The sequence below is a fragment of the Anas platyrhynchos genome, chromosome 17 (assembly GCF_047663525.1).
Source record: "Anas platyrhynchos isolate ZD024472 breed Pekin duck chromosome 17, IASCAAS_PekinDuck_T2T, whole genome shotgun sequence".
In the NCBI taxonomy this organism is placed as follows: Eukaryota; Metazoa; Chordata; class Aves; order Anseriformes; family Anatidae; genus Anas; species Anas platyrhynchos.
Window position 1 is genome coordinate 2,137,949 of NC_092603.1, and position 15,522 is coordinate 2,153,470.

General features: G+C 62.6%; 2 protein-coding genes across 4 annotated transcripts; one reads left to right on the forward strand and one right to left on the reverse strand.

Annotated features, from left to right (window-relative positions):
- Positions 1–121: 121 nt before the first annotated feature.
- Positions 122–3,635, reverse strand: LOC101804125 (class II histocompatibility antigen, M alpha chain). The gene is made up of 5 exons (XM_038187893.2): positions 3,483–3,635; positions 875–1,141; positions 489–770; positions 284–409; positions 122–189 (listed from the first exon to the last, which is right to left on the reverse strand). Exons 1-5 carry the CDS (start codon positions 3,556–3,558, stop codon positions 185–187), a joined length of 756 nt encoding a protein of 251 aa, XP_038043821.2. The 5' UTR covers positions 3,559–3,635; the 3' UTR covers positions 122–184.
- A 2,742-nt stretch (positions 3,636–6,377) lies between these two features.
- On the forward strand, positions 6,378–13,766 carry BRD2 (bromodomain containing 2). 3 transcript variants are annotated; one of them, XM_072024812.1, is made up of 12 exons: positions 6,378–7,689; positions 8,415–8,715; positions 9,749–9,886; positions 9,969–10,110; positions 10,227–10,435; positions 10,567–10,938; positions 11,034–11,162; positions 11,258–11,512; positions 11,631–11,806; positions 12,035–12,345; positions 12,431–12,553; positions 12,648–13,766. In XM_072024812.1, the coding sequence occupies exons 1-12, from the start codon at positions 7,661–7,663 to the stop codon at positions 12,776–12,778; spliced, it is 2,316 nt and encodes a 771-aa protein (XP_071880913.1). In that variant the 5' UTR covers positions 6,378–7,660; the 3' UTR covers positions 12,779–13,766. The 3 variants fall into 3 exon arrangements, with proteins under 3 accessions (XP_071880913.1, XP_038043680.1, XP_071880914.1); XM_038187752.2 differs by having other exon boundaries at positions 6,383–7,689; positions 11,592–11,806; XM_072024813.1 differs by lacking the exon at positions 6,378–7,689 and adding an exon at positions 9,237–9,333 and having other exon boundaries at positions 8,671–8,715; positions 11,592–11,806.
- The last annotated feature ends 1,756 nt before the right edge of the window (positions 13,767–15,522 follow it).

Here is a 15,522-nt window from a genome sequence, read left to right on the forward strand (position 1 = left end):
AGGAGGGGGGTGACACGGGTGGCACCACCCTGAGGGCGCGGAACCGCACGGCGCAACCCCGCTACGAGCCAGCGGAGAATCCACCCTCCAGCACCACCAGGACACAAAACCCCCACGAGGCTGCAAACGAAGGGGTTTTAATTGCACCGTGGCACCGGCTCGGCTCCGTCCCCACGCCGAGCACTCAACCTGGAAGAGGGGGGTGGGATATAAATGAGCAGGGGGGGGGGGACGTGTCACCTAGGTCACTGTCCCCCCCCGCTGTCTGTCTGTCCCCACGTACCGTGGCGGTGTCGGTAGGTGGCCACCAGCAGCGCCAGCCCCACCAGTGCCAGCAGGATGCCCAGCGCCATGGCAGCGCCGCACAGCGCCGTGGCCAGCACGTCGGAGGGGACGGGGTCCTGCGGCACTGCGGGGACACAGCGGGCACCATCAGAGGTGGCCCCAAAGGTGGGCCCCCCAACCCCAAAAAGCGACCCCCCACTCACCCCAGTAGGCGAGCACGGAGGTGTTGTCCCGCTCGCGGGTGACAATGCAGGAGTAGACGTCCCCGGCGCGGGGCGTCACCTCCAGGTAGGAGAAGCGCATGAAGCCCAGGTCCTCGATGGGGGTGTAGGTGGTGTCGGTGACGCCGTCGGTGACGGGGACGCCGTCCCGCTGCCAGCCGATGGTGACGGCGGGCGGGAAGATGTTCCCCACCATGCACACCAGCGTGTTGGGCCGGCCGAGCTCCAGCGGGCGCTTCAGAAAGACGTTGGCCACCGGGATGCCTGCGGCACGGGGGGTGGCACCGGTAGGGGTGGCACCAGCACGGGTGGCACCGGTAAGGGTGGCACCAGCACGGGGGTGGCAGGAGGGGACAGGGGACACCTACCCTTGGCTTCAGCCATGGGCAAATACTTCGAAGTGAAGGCGGTGAGGGACTCGAGCATGTTCTGGCACAGCGTGGTGTCGTGGACGAGCTCCGACGGTGGCTCGGTGGCCTCGGGCCACGCGGGGAAGTCGGGCAGGCGCGGCTGCCACCGCGACAGGGGGGCGTCGAACCAGAAGAGCTGCTCGTTGTCGAACGTCACCGCCAGCCCCAGCGAGGGCATGTCCGGCTGGCAGAAGAGCACCTCGGACAGGCTGTGCACCGGCGGCTCTGCGGCGTGGGTGCAGGGTCAGTGGCAGGCGTGCAACACGCGCACGCGGTGCATGCATGCATGTACTGCACGCAGCCAGATGTGTAGTGTGCATGCACGGCGTGCTGTGCATTTGCACGCACTGTGCGTGAGCATTTGTGCACACAGTGCATGCACATTTGCACACACCGTGCGGTTGCATTTGCACACACCATGCGTGCCCGTTTGCACACGCTGTGCATGCACGTGCATTTTCACACACTGTGCACATGCATTTGCACACATCATGTATGCGCGTGCATTCACACACCCTGTGCATGTGCATTTGCACACCCTGTGCATGTACATTTGCATACACCATCCATGTGCCTTTGCACACACCATGTATGCGCGTGCATTTGTGCACACCATGTATGCACATTTGCACACACCGTGCATGTGCATTCGCACACCCTGTGCATGACATTTGCACACGCCATCCATGTGCGTTTGCACACACCATCCATGCACGTGCATTTGAACACGCCATGTGTGCACATTTGCACACACTGTATATGCACATTTGCACACACCATGCATGCACGCACACTGTGCAGTGTGGACATCCACTTTGCACACGCACACGCCATGCAAAGGTTCACAGTCTGCTTATGCACTCCTTGCATGGGCACGCTGCATGTGCACGTGCTCACACGTCGCGTGAGCACACACACCCTGCGCACACGCATCCGTCTGCTTGTCCACACGCGCTGCATGCACACGTGCTGTGCAGGGATACACACGCAGAGTGTGCATGCGCACACGTGCTCTGCTTGGGTGCATCCATGCTGTGCGTGGGCACGCTGCATGCGTGCACTGGCCTTGCACACATGCTGTGTTCACACCCACTGTGCACGCACACTCTGCATACGCTCACCATGCATGAAAACATGCAGCAACACACACACTGCTGCTACTTATGCAAGGGGCCACCCCATGGCCTTGTGCATAACCCCCCCTTGCACCCTACCCACAGCACTTTGCCCTGCTATGTGTACACTCCTGCTCACACTCGTGTGCACAAATGCGCAGACAAACCCATGCACGGCTCTGCGTGCTAGCACAGAGCCCCTTGCACTAGCATACATCCTGTCCTGCTCACACCTCATGCATTAATGGGCATACAGCTCCGTGCAAAGTCCCTTGCACTAATGCACAGCCCCCTCTTGCACACTGCACACAGCCCCTTGCAGTAGTGTGCAGTCCCCCCTTGCATGCTGCACACAGCCCCTTGCACTACTGTACACAGCCCCTTGCACTAGTGCATGGCCCCCCTTGCACTACTGCACAGACACCACTTGCACACTGCATAGCCCCTTTCACTACTGGACGTAGCCCCTTGCACTAGCACACAGCCCCTTGCACTACTGCATAGCCACACTTTGCACACTGTGCACAGCCTCTTGCACTCACACGCAGTCCCTTGCACACTACATAGCCACCCCTCGCACTACAACACACAGCCCCTCGCACTACTTCACAGCCACCCCTTGCACTACTGCACACAGCCCCTTCCATTTACACACAGCCCCTTGCACACTACATAGCCACACTTTGCACTACTGCACCGCCACCCTTTGCACACTGTGCACAGCCCCTTGCACTTACACGCAGTCCCTTGCACACTACATAGCCACCCCTTGCACTACAACACTCAGCCCCTCGCACTACTGCATGGCCACCCCTTGCACTACCACACACAACCCCTTGCACACTGCACAGCCACTTGCACTAGCACACAGCCCCTTGCACACTACATAGCCACACTTTGCACTACTGCACGGCCACCCTTTGCACACTGTGCACAGCCCCTTGCACTTACACACAGTCCCTTGCACACTACATAGCCACCCCTTGCACTACAACATGCAGCCCCTTGCACCACTGCACAGAGCCCCTTGCACACTGCATAGCCACACTTTGCACTACTGCACGGCCACCCTTTGCACACTGTGCACAGCCCTTTGCCCTAGCACACAGCCCCTTGCACTACTTCACAGCCACCCCTTGCACTACCGCACACAACCCCTTGCACACCGCACAGCCCCTTGCACTAGCACACAACCCCTTACACTACCGCACGGCCACCCCTCCACCCACCCCCCCAGCCCCTTGCACTACTACCCCCACCCCCTCACACCCCTTGCACCCCCCTTCCTCCCACTCCCCCCAGTGCACAACCGCGCGACGCCCCCCTCCCCACCCCCAAAACCCCCCAAAAACCCCCAAAAACCCCCAAACTCCCCCCCGGGGACCACGCACACCCCTTGTACGCCCCCCCAACACCTCCCCCGCCCCCTCCCCAACACGACCCCATCCTACCGGGGGTGGCGGCGCCGACCAGGGCCACCCCGAGCAGGGCTCCCAGCAGCGCCCCTCGCCCGCCCGCAGCCCCCATCCCAGCGCTGCTCCCCCGCCGCCCGGCTCCGCCAATGGCCGCGCCCCGCGCCCCCCCCGCGTCATCGGTTGCTAGGCAGAAGTCGCCGGCGGGGAGCCCCGGTGCTGTGATAGCCGCTGGGGCTTTTTTTTTTTTTGGGGGGGGGGTGGGGACACGGGGACACGACACGACCCCGCCGAGCTCGCACCCGCGACCGCCCCCTCGCGTACGCTCGCCTTCGTTGACCTCATTAATTAATTGCCCTAATTAATTAAGCAGGGGAACCCCCCCACACACACACCCCCACCACCACCACCACCGGATGGTGCTGCTGCGAGGGGTTATGGGGTAAAAACGCGGGGTTTTGGGGTAAAAACGGGGCCGTGGGGATGTGGCGGTGACGGTGCACCCCCCCCCTCCAGCCCTGCACCCCCCCCCCTCCGCACACTGCACCGCTTTGCAGCCACTGAGCTGCAGGCGCTGCAGCCGCCACGGCCCCGAGGGCGTGCACGGCACTGCTGCAATGCCGGGCACCCCCCGAGGTGCACCCTTGCAAGGCCATGCAACCCCCCCCCCACGGTGCACCCTTGCAATTTTGGGCACGCTTTGCAACGCCGGGCATGCTTTGCAACGCCCCGCGTCTCCATTCGTGCACCCTTGCAATGCCGTGCACCCCCCCTGGGTGCACCCTTGCAACGCCGTGCACCCCCCCCTAGATGCACCCTTGCAAGGCCGAGCACCCTTTGCAAGTATGTGGAATTCCATTCGTGCACCCTTGCAATGCCGTGCACCCTTTGCAATGCTGTGCACCCCCATGGCTGCACCCTTAATTCATTTAATGCCCCAAATATGTGCAGCCTTGCAATGCTGGGCGTGCTTTGCAACGCCCTGCATCTCCATTCGTGCACCCTTGCAATGCCGTGCACCTCTATGGGTGCACCCTTGCAATGCTGTGCAACCGTTGCAATGCCGTGCAACCCCCTGGGTGCACCCTTAATTCATTTAATGCCCCAAATATGCACTCTTGCAATGCCACGGACCCCCACGGGTGCACCCTTGCAACACCGTGCACCCCTTGCAACGCCGTGCACCCCCATAGCTCCTCCCTTACAATACGGGGCACCCCCCTAAGTGCACCCTTGCGATGCCAGGCACCCCCTTGCAATGTCACGCACCCCCAGGGGTGCACCTTTGCAGTGTCATGCATCCCCATAGGCGCTCCCTTGCAACGTGGGCACCCCTTGCAAGGCCGTGCAACCCCACGCGTGCACCCTTGCAATGCCGTGCACCCCCATAGATGCACCCTTGCAATACTGTGCACACCCCTGGGTGCACCCTTGCAATGCGGTGCACCCTTGCAATGCCATGCAACCCCCCACGGGTGCACCCTTGCAATGTTGGGCACGCTTTGCAACTCCCCCCATCTCCACTCGTGCACCCTTGCAATACCGTGCACCCCCCCGGGTGCACCCTTGCAATGCCATGCCCCCCCCCCACGCGTGCACCCTTGCAACGCCGTGCACCCTTGCAATGCCGTGCACGGTTGCACCCCCCACAGGATCACCCTTGCAACGCAGGACGCACCCATAGGCGCCCCCCCCTCCCCGTTCTCCCTCCCCCAACCCCCCCCTTTCCCCCTGACCCCCCCCTTTCCCCCTGACCCCCCCTCCCCAGGGGGTGGGGGCTGCAGAGAGCCCTCACAGCGCATGCGCCCCCCCTCCTTTCACCCCCCCCCCAACCATACCCGGGGGGGGGGGAGGTCGGCGCTAGGACCCCGCGGAGCCTCGCGGCCCCCCCCCCACTGGGGGGGGGCATGAATGGGGGGCCGTGGGAGCCGCGGGGGGGTCACGTGGCGGCGGGGAGCCAATCGCGGCGCGGGTGACGTAGCGCGTGGCTCCCTTTTTTTTTCTGCCCTGGGATGTTTTTTTTTTTTTTTCCCCTTTTTTTACCCCAAACCGGGGGCTTTTCTTACGGGGGGGGGGGGTGGGGCCGGGCAGGGCGGATGAGGCCGGGCGCGACCCCGCTCTGGGGCTGCTCAGGTGAGTGTCGGGCAAGGGGGGGGGGGCGCGACCTCACCCCCCCCCCTTTTTTTATTTATTTAATTTTTTTTTAATTTTTTTCCCCATAAAACCCACGGGGGGGGGGGGGGGGGAGGAGGCCACGTGGGGCTGAGCTGTCAATCAAACCGATGTCCCGCCCCTTGGGGGGCCCAGCAGCCAATGGGAGGCGCGGGCGGCGGTGACGGGCAGGAGGAGGGGGGGTGGGGGGGGGCGGCGGTTTGGGGCGAAAAGCGCCATGTTTGGGTGTTCGCGCGGGGGCGGCGGCGGGCAGGGCCCGTGGGGCCCAAAGTGCTGTGTCACGGCGTGGCGGCATGGGGGGGGTCCCTTTGACCCCGTCCCTTTTTTTGGGAGTCCCTTTTGAGCCCCTTCCTCTCATGCAAGAGGGGTCTTCCCCCCCCCACGCGTGTCCGGGACCACCGTGGGGTCCCCCTAAATTTTTCTGGGGGGAGAAAGGGGGGGGAAATGGGGCTGAGCACCCCGCGAGTGGCGTGAGGGGCTCGGCGGGGGGGTGCCGAGCTGTTCGTGGGGGGGGGTCTCGTGTCCGTGGGGGGGTCTCGTGTTCGCCGTGGGGGTCCTGAGGTTTGCGTGGGGGGCTCGAGGGTGACGGGGGGGGGCTGGAGGCTGCCAGGGGGGGCTTAAACCGGCGTGGGGGGGTCCCAAATCCACCGAGGGGGTGCTGGGACTGGGTTTTTCCCCCCCACAGCTGTTGTTTTTTTTTTTTGGGGGGTCCCCACGCGTGTCCCGGCCCCGCGTGGACCCCCCCTCAGAGCCCCCAACCCAGCTTATGGGGGGGGCGTGGGGGGGGTCACCGGCACCCCCCCCCCTCCTTAGGGCTCGGCGTGGGGGTCGCGGGTGGGATCCAACCCCCCCGGAGCCCCCCCGTGTCCCGCGTGGGCCCCGTGGGGGCTGTGGGGGCGGCGGAGACCCCGGCCCGGCCGCCCTCATTGTCCGCCGCCGCCTCACAAAATGGCCGCCGCCCCCCCCCCCTCCTTCTCCTTCCTCCTCCTTCAGCCCGCCGGGCGCGCGACAACAACAGCCAACGGGCGGGCGCCGCCCCCCCCCTCACGTGACCCTGCAGCCAATCAGGGCGCAACGAATGGCAGCGCGGGCCAATAGGAGGCGGCGCCGCCGGGCGCCGGGCGGAAGGGCGGAAGGGCGGGGGAGCGCGGCGGGGAGTGAGCGACGGGGCGGGCGGCCAATGAGCGAGCCGCGCCACGGCGGCTTCCGCCCAATGAGGCCGCGGCGGGGCGGGTGGGGGCGGGGCGGTGACGTCACGGGCGCCGCCGCCCAATCAGGGGCCGGCGGCTGCCTATATAAGGCCGGCCGGGGGCAGGCCGAGAGGCGCCATTTCGCGGGGACTGAAGGACGGAGCGGGTCGGGCCCGGTGCGCGCAGGGAGGAGGAGGAGGAGGAGGAAGCAGAGGGGGGGGCGGCCCCAATCCGGAGCCATCCTCCACCGGGCGGCCCAGCCCCCGCCTCCGCGCTCCCGGAGGGCTCCGCCGGACCCTCCCCGGCCTCCGTAGCGACCCCTGCCTGCGGCCTGCAGCGCGGGGAGCCCCCCCCGCCCCCCTTTTTTTCCCCCCCCCCTCCCCCTTCCCCTTTCCCGCCCCTCACGGAGCCAAGATGGAGCCCGGCCGCTGACGCCTGCAGCCGCCATCCGCCGCCATCCGCCGCCAGCCTCGCTTCGCCCGGCCCCTCCGCTGCGCTTTTCGGATCCCTCCGGCTCCCAGCGACACCTCCGGGGCTGTATTGGCGGCATCGCGCCGGGCTCGGGGCCGGTGGGCGGCCATCAAGAGGCGCCCCCCCCCCCCCCTGTTTTCAGCTCTCGCCGCCATTTTCTCGGCGCCCGCCCGATGTGAGGGCCGCTGGACGGGCCCGAGCCGCCGCCGCTCGGTGATGCCCGGCCGGGGGCCGGCTCCTTGAGGTGGGGCGGGGGGAGGAGGCTCCTCCCCGGCGGGCAAAGTGGGGGGGGCGTCGGAGGAGACGGCGGCGGCAGGAGGAGGAGGAGGAGGAGGTTGTGGAGGAGGAGGAGGAAGGCCGGGAGCCGGGCACGCAGCCGCCGGGATGCTGCAGAATGTGAATCCCCAGAGCAAGTAGGTGGCTTTTTAATTTTTTTTAAGTCTTTTTTTAATTTTTTTAGGGGGTGGGGGGCTTGTGTGGGGGTCTTGCGTCTTGTTGGGGGTTTATATCCACCCCATGGGGTGCCCCAGGGGGCTGCAGTGGGGTTGGGCCTCTCCCAGTTGCCTCCCAGTCGCCTCCCAGTGCTCCCAGTTTGCTGTGGCGCCGTCCTTCCGTCACCCTGGTGTCTTTGGCACCCCCTTTGGGTGGCCTGCGGGGCCCTGAGGGGCTGCGAGCCCCCCCTGTGTGCCCCCCCCAGACCTGTTTTTGGGCCATTTCTGCCTTTTCCCACCCCCCACCCAAATATTCGTGTCCCCCATTGCCGCCTTGAGGCCAATCCCCCCCCCCTTCAGCTTTTAGGGCTTCCTCCTCCCCTTCCCACCCCCCCAGCGCTGTTTTTTCCCCCAAAACCCCTCTGGGGACCCCCGTAAGGAGGCGACACCCCCCCCACCGCCTCCTAACGGGTCCCCAAACCCCCCCCTCAAAGCCACCAGGGCCACCCCCTCGGGGCACCCTCGTCACCCCCGCGCCGGCTTCTTTGTTCGCCGCCGGACCTGGACCCGCGCCAGCTCCCGCCCGCCCTTTTTTTTTTTTTCTTAATTTTTTAATTTTTTGGGGTCTTTATTCATGTTTTGGGTAGCGATGGTGCGGAGCCGCCTCACTAACGGTGTCCCTGCTTCTCCCCCCGATCCCGCTGCAGGATTTTGGGGGAGGGCAATGCCGGCCTCATGGGCTTGGCGACGGAATCGACCCCCGGCAAGCGGATCCGCAAACCCTCGCTCCTCTACGAGGGATTCGAGAGCCCCACCATGGCCTCGGTGCCGGCTTTGCAGTCCCCTCAGGTCAACCCCCCACCGCCGGAGGTTTCCAACCCCAAAAAACCCGGCCGGGTCACCAACCAGCTGCAATACCTGCACAAGGTGGTGATGAAAGCCCTGTGGAAGCACCAGTTTGCTTGGCCTTTCCGCCAGCCCGTCGACGCCGTCAAGCTGGGCCTGCCGGTAACGAGCTGGGTTTTTTATTTTTTGGGGGGGTTGGGGGGGCACAGCGGGCACGTGGGGGGTAAAAGGGGGGCGAGCGCGTGTGTGTCTGTGTGTCCCCCGCTTGCCCCCAACCCGGGGGGCGCGGGTAGGCAGGCACGGGGTGTTTTTAGGGTCACCTAGCATCGCCCCGGCCCCAAAACGTGGTCCCCAAGCCTCAGAGTGCCAGGGCCCCTCCTGGGGCTCCGCCAAAAAAAAAAAGATGCAGCTGCAGGTGCCTGGGCTGTGCTGTCCCCCCCCCTTTTTCTCCCAGGGGCGTAAACCCTACGGGTTCTGAAGCCCCCCCAATTCCTCCCCGACCCCATAAAGGTCCCGGTAGGCGGCCGGCCCGCTCGGCTCGTCCCCGTTCCCCCCCCCCCGTGCAGGTAGGGGTGAGGTGACGCAGCCGCTCCGGAGGGAACCCAAAAGCTTCCCTCCCCCTTACCCTTATCTACCCCCCCCCCTCCCCACCTAATCTCTTGTGCCCTGAATGCGTTTTGCAGATTCCCATCCATGAATTTGTAGAAGACATCCTGTGACCCCAATAATAAACGCCAGCCCCCCGTGCACCTGTGGCGCCCAAGGATTTAAAGCCCGGAGGTAAATTCCACGTAGGTTCGCTCTGCACCTTAGCGTTAGCGTCGCCCCCCCCCAGCCCCATTTGGCCCTCGAGGCCGTCCCCACAAATTTAGGCTCCCCCCACCCCTCCAGGGCTCACCTAGGGACCCTCCCCTATTAAAATCCGAATGGTGGCACTCTAGGGTGGGGACCAGGTCCGGAGGCAGTTTTTTTATTATTATTTTTATTAGTTTTTATTTTATTTTGTCAACCCGCCGCACCCCCTGCCTGCTTTTTGAGTGAGAGCGGATGTGTGAGCGGGGGGGCTGGCAGGAGCTCGAGCCCCCCCAAAAACGCGTCGAGGGTGGCTCGGGGTGCAAAAGGGGGGCGGGCAGGGGCGTGTTTTGATTTTTGGCTTGCAGCTGACCCCCTGCGCCCCCCGATTTTTTTTTGGCAGGACTACCACAAGATCATCAAGCAGCCCATGGACATGGGGACAATCAAACGGCGCCTGGAGAACAACTACTACTGGGGGGCTGCCGAGTGCATGCAGGATTTCAACACCATGTTCACCAACTGCTACATCTACAACAAGGTGGGGGCTTCGCGGCCGGGGGGGGGGCCGGGTTGGAGCCTCCCCCCGTGGTTCCTGACGTTGCCTCCGTCCCTCCCCGCAGCCCACGGATGACATCGTGCTGATGGCCCAAACCCTGGAGAAGATTTTCCTGCAGAAGGTGGCTCAGATGCCTCCGGAAGAGCAGGAGATCGTGGTCCCGGTGGCTAAAAACAGCCACAAGAAGGGGGCGTCCAGGGCAGCGGGTACGTTGGTGTTGCACTTTTTGGGGTGGCTACTTGGGTTTGGGACCCCAAAAGGGTTTTGTATCGTTTTGGGGTCAGATTTTAACAGGAATTGGGGTTTTTCTCTCCGTGCCCAGCGCTCCTGGCGGGCCTGACGGCCGCTCAGCAAGTGCCGGCCGTCTCCTCGGTGTCGCACAGCACGGTGTACACCCCCAGCCCCGACATCCCCACCACCATCGTCAACATTCCCCACCCCTCCGTCATCTCCGCGCCGCTCCTCAAATCGCTGCACTCCACCACCCCGGCCGTGCTGCCCACCCCCGCGCCCACCCAGCCCGTGGCCAAGGTAGGAATCGGGACGAAAAACAAAGGCTTGGGGGAAAAACTCCGAGATTGGGACGAAAAATGAGGTTTGGGGAAAAACTCCGAGAGTTTCTGTCCTCGCTCACCCCCTTTTTTTATTTTTTCCTCCGGTAGAAGAAGGGGGTGAAGCGGAAAGCCGACACCACCACCCCCACCACTACGGCCATCATCGCCACCAGCGGCGAGTCCTCGCCCTCGGCCACGCTGCTGGAGGCCAAAGCGGCCAAAATCCCCGCCCGGCGCGAGAGCGGCCGCCCCATTAAACCCCCCAAGAAGGACTTGCCGGATTCCCAGCAGCACCAGACGTCCAAGAAGGGCAAACTGTCGGAGCAGCTCAAGTACTGCAACGGCATCCTCAAGGAGCTGCTCTCCAAAAAACACGCCGCCTACGCCTGGCCCTTCTATAAGCCCGTCGACGCCTCGGCCCTGGGGCTGCACGACTACCACGAGATCATCAAGCACCCCATGGACCTCAGCACCATCAAGGTTTGGAGGGGGCGAATTTTGGGGCCCCAACAGGGGGTTCTTGGAGGCCGGGGGTCTTGAATTTACCCGTTTTCACCCGTTTTTGCTCCCCGCAGCGGAAGATGGAGAACCGGGACTACCACGACGCGCAGGAGTTCGCCGCTGACGTCCGGTTAATGTTCTCCAACTGCTACAAGTACAACCCCCCTGACCACGACGTGGTGGCCATGGCCCGCAAGCTGCAGGTGGGTGGGCTCCCCAAAACCCCCCACCGGACCCCAAAAAGCCGTGCTGACCCCCCTCACCCTTTTATTTTATTTTTTTTTTTTACTTTTCTCAGGATGTTTTCGAGTTCAGCTACGCCAAGATGCCTGATGAGCCGCAGGACGCCAGCCCGCCCTCGGTGTCGGCGCCGCTGCCCGGTGCCCTCTCCAAATCCTCATCCGAGGAGTCCTCCAGCGACGAGGACGAGGATGATGAGGACGATGAAGACGACGACGAGGACGAAAGCAGCAGCGAGAGCTCGTCGGAGAGCGAGGAGAGCTCGGACTCGGAGGAGGAGCGCGCCAACCGCCTGGCCGAGCTGCAGGAGCAGGTGAGGGCCGGAGCAGGGCCGGTGCCACCACCCGCGCCCGCTCCCCATGCCCGCCTCACCCCCCTGTCTCCCCCCACAGCTGCGGGCCGTGCACGAGCAGCTGGCTGCCCTCTCACAGGGCCCCGTTTCCAAACCCAAAAAGAAGCGGGAGAAGAAGAAGAAGAAGAAATCGGAGAAGCACAAAGGCCGGGGAGGCGACGAGGAAGCCCGGGCGCGTCAGGCCCAACTGCGCAAAGCCAAGAAGGCCGGGGGCGGCGGAGGGACCAGCGGGGGAGGCAGCGGAGGCAGCTCCAAGTGAGTGGGGGGCCCCACGGGTGCCCCTGCAGGGTTTGGGGTGCGGGCAGCAGCGGTGATGACCCTTTCCCCGTCAGATCGACTGTGGCGATGACTTTGAGACAAACAAGCCAAAAACCGTCTGAGTGCTGCCAGAACGCATTGGGGGGAGCCCGTGGGGTGGGAGAATGTGGGGTGGGGGCTTTTTTGGGGGGGATTGCAGCGTTTCTGAGGCTTTGCTCCCGGCAGGAACTCGAAGAAGGCGGCGAAAGCGGCGCTGCCGCCTCCCCCGGCGCTCTACGACTCGGAGGAGGAGGAGGAGAGCAAGCCCATGACCTACGACGAGAAACGCCAGCTCAGTTTGGACATCAACAAGCTGCCCGGCGAGAAACTGGGCCGGGTGGTGCACATCATCCAGTCCCGGGAGCCCTCCCTGCGAGATTCCAACCCCGAGGAGATCGAGATCGACTTCGAGACCCTCAAGCCCTCGACGCTGCGCGAGCTGGAGCGCTACGTGCTGTCCTGCCTGCGGAAGAAACCCCGCAAGCCCTACAGCGAAAGTGAGTTGTGGGGAGGTTTTGGGGGGCTTCTGGGGGCTGTGGGGCCATGGCTTGAGCTGAGCATCCCCTCTCCTCCTCCCTACAGCCATGAAGAAGCCGGTGGGGAAGACGAAAGAGGAGCTGGCGCTGGAAAAGAAGCGGGAGCTGGAGAAGCGTTTGCAGGACGTCAGCGGCCAGCTCAACTCCACCAAGAAACCCCCGAAGAAGGGTGAGTGCTGGGGTTGCGGGGTGGGATTTAAGGGGTCGGGGGGGCCACGTTTTGGCTGCCACAGGTGCTGAGCGTGTTCTTCTCAACCCTACAGCCAGCGAGAAGCCCGAGTCGGCGCAGCAGGTGGCCGTGTCGCGGCTCAGCGCCTCCAGCTCCAGCTCGGACTCCAGCAGCTCCAGCTCCTCATCCTCGTCCTCGGACACCAGCGATTCGGATTCGGGTTAGGGGGGGAGGAGGAGGCCGGAGCAGCCAAAACGGCTGCGAGCGGCGCGGCCGGGTGGAGCCACGGGCAGGTTCGGAAGCGGCTCTGCGGGACCGGGCCCGCGTGAACCGGACTGAGAGCCCCCCCGCCCGGCCAACTTGCGCCCCCAGGGTGGGCTGGGGGGGTGCTGAGGAGCCCTCCCGGTGCCTGAGCGACGCCCCCACGGACTTCTTGGGGTTGGGGGGGTGGCCGGGGGTCACGGGCTGGAGGTTCCCGGGTATCGCCAGGGCAGGGGGGGCTACATTCAGGCCCCTGGGGCCGGGCTGGGCTTGGGGAGGGGGGGGTACGGCCACCACCCCATCCCCAGCAGGTTTTACTGTTTGTTGTTTTAGGGTTTTTTTTTGTTTTTTTGTTTTTTTTTTTCTGACTTGTGGGATTTTTTCCGAGGGGGAAAAGTTTGGGGTTTTTAAGAAAAAAAAAATATAAGAAAAACGAAAAAAAAAAAAATCTTAAAACATTTAAAGGTGAAAAAAAACCACACACACACAAAAAAAAAAAGGGGTTAACAGTCCCGAATATTTGGGTTTGCCGTGGAAGGCAGCAGCGCCCCATGGCCGCAGCCCTTCCTCGGCCGGGGGGAGCCGCCGCCGACCCCGTCCCCTTGTCTGTGGAGGATTTTAATTTATTTGAGCTGCGTCGTGCTGGCGCGGGCCCCGGCCCGTTGTACATAGCCCTCCCCGGCACACGAGCAGGGCAGCATGTTCCCCGGCGGGGCAGGGGGGAGGGAGGGGCCGCCTGTTTTTTACGTTGACTGTATAATTTTTTTCTACTCGTTTTATTTTTTTTTTTTTCCCCTCTCTTCCTCTTCCTTTCACCCTCTCCCGCCCCTCCTCCTCTTCCCCCCTCCCCGTCCCCACTATTAGACCCTTAGAGCCGTGTTTTCATCTTATTGTATGTTTCAAACCTTTCGATTCTTTAACATGTAAATAAAGAAAATATTATTCGAGTTGAGCCGGGCTCCCTGTGGTCACAAGGGCTGTTTTGGGGACAGGTGCCGGTGTCATTCCTGCCCTGTTCACCCCACAAACACACGCATGGGGTTGGGTTGAGCCTTATTTTCCATCCCCTTGGGCTCTTGGCCTCCTTGAGCCCTGTTATGGGCATGGCTTGAAGGTTTGTGGTTAACGGGGTTGCATCAGGCTGGAGGGTGGTCACCAGTGGGGTCCCTCAAGGCTCCATTTTAGGGCCAGTCCTCTTCAATGTCTTTATAAATGATTTGGATGTAGGACTGGAAGGTGATTGGAGCAAATTTGCCGACGACACCAAACTTGGAGGAGCTGTGGACTCCCAGAATCACAGAATTGTAGGGGTTGGAATGGACCTCAAAAGATCATCGGGTCCAACCCCCCTGCCAAAGCAGGGTCCTCAGAGCAGGCTGCCCAGGTGGGTGTCCAGATGGGCCTCAAATATCTCCAGGATGTCATGGGAGACAGCACCAAAAGCCTTGCTAAAGCCAAGGTAGATGCCATCCACTGCTCTTCCACCATCTACCCAGCTGGTGATGCCATCGTAGAAGGCAACGAGGTTGGTCGAGCACGACTTCCCTTTGGTGAATCCATGCTGACTGCTCCTCGTAACCTTCTTCTCTTCCAATTGCTTGGAGATGGCATCCAGTACAGGCTCTTACAACACCTTTCCAAGGACAGAGGTGGGACTGACTGGCCTGTAGTTTCATGGATCCTCCTTCCTGCCCTTCTTGAAGACCAAAGGACCTTCTCCAGGACCTTTCAAAGATGATAGAAAGCAGTTCAACAATCGCATCTGCCAGCTCCCTTAGCACACACGGATGCATCCCATCGGGACCCAGGGATTTGTGTGTGTTGAGCCCACACAGATGCTCCTGAACCACTCCCACGTCCACCAGGGGGGAGCCCTCCATTTCCCAGACCCTTTGTCCTATTGCCAGGGGCGAGGAGTCCTGGGGGAGTGTCCTTGAAGCAAAGACTGACGCAAAGAAAGCATTCAGTATCTCTGCCTTCTCGGCATCTCCCGTGACCAGGACACCCCCCTCATTCAGTAAGGGACCCACATTATCCTTAGTCTTCCTCTTGCTGTTTACATACTTGAAAAAACCCTTCTTATTATCCTTTATCTCTTTCGCAAGCCTCATCTCTATGTGGGCTTTACCCTTCCTCGTCGCATCCCTGCAGGCCATGACAACACATCTATACTCCTCCCAAGAGGCCAAGCCCTTTTTCCACCTTTCATAGACCATCCTCTTCCTTTTGATCTTATCAATGAGCTCCTTGCTCATCCACGCAGGTTTCCTGCCCGCCTTCCCCGATTTCCTATTCCTTGGGATGCACCGATCCTGAGCATGGAAGAAGTGCTGCTTAAATGTAGCCCAGCTCTCACACGCACCCTTGCCTTCTAGCAACCTGGACCATGAGATACTCCCAAACAGGTCCCAGAAGAGGTCGAAGTTGGCTCAAAGTTCCATCTGGAACTCCACCATCTCATGGTCACTGCATCCCAAGCATCGCCCCCAACCTTCACATCCCCAACGAGCCCATCCCTGTTGGGAAGAATGAGGTCCAGGAGCACCCCCCGCCTCGTCGGCTCCTCCACCACCTGCGTCAGAAAATTGTCCTCAACGCATTGTTTGGTCTCCTCATGCCTGGCCGAGGTGCTTACCCAGCAGATGTCGGGGTAATTGGAGTCCCCCATGAGGACCAGCACTCGTGATTGTGAGGCTAGTAACAGCTGC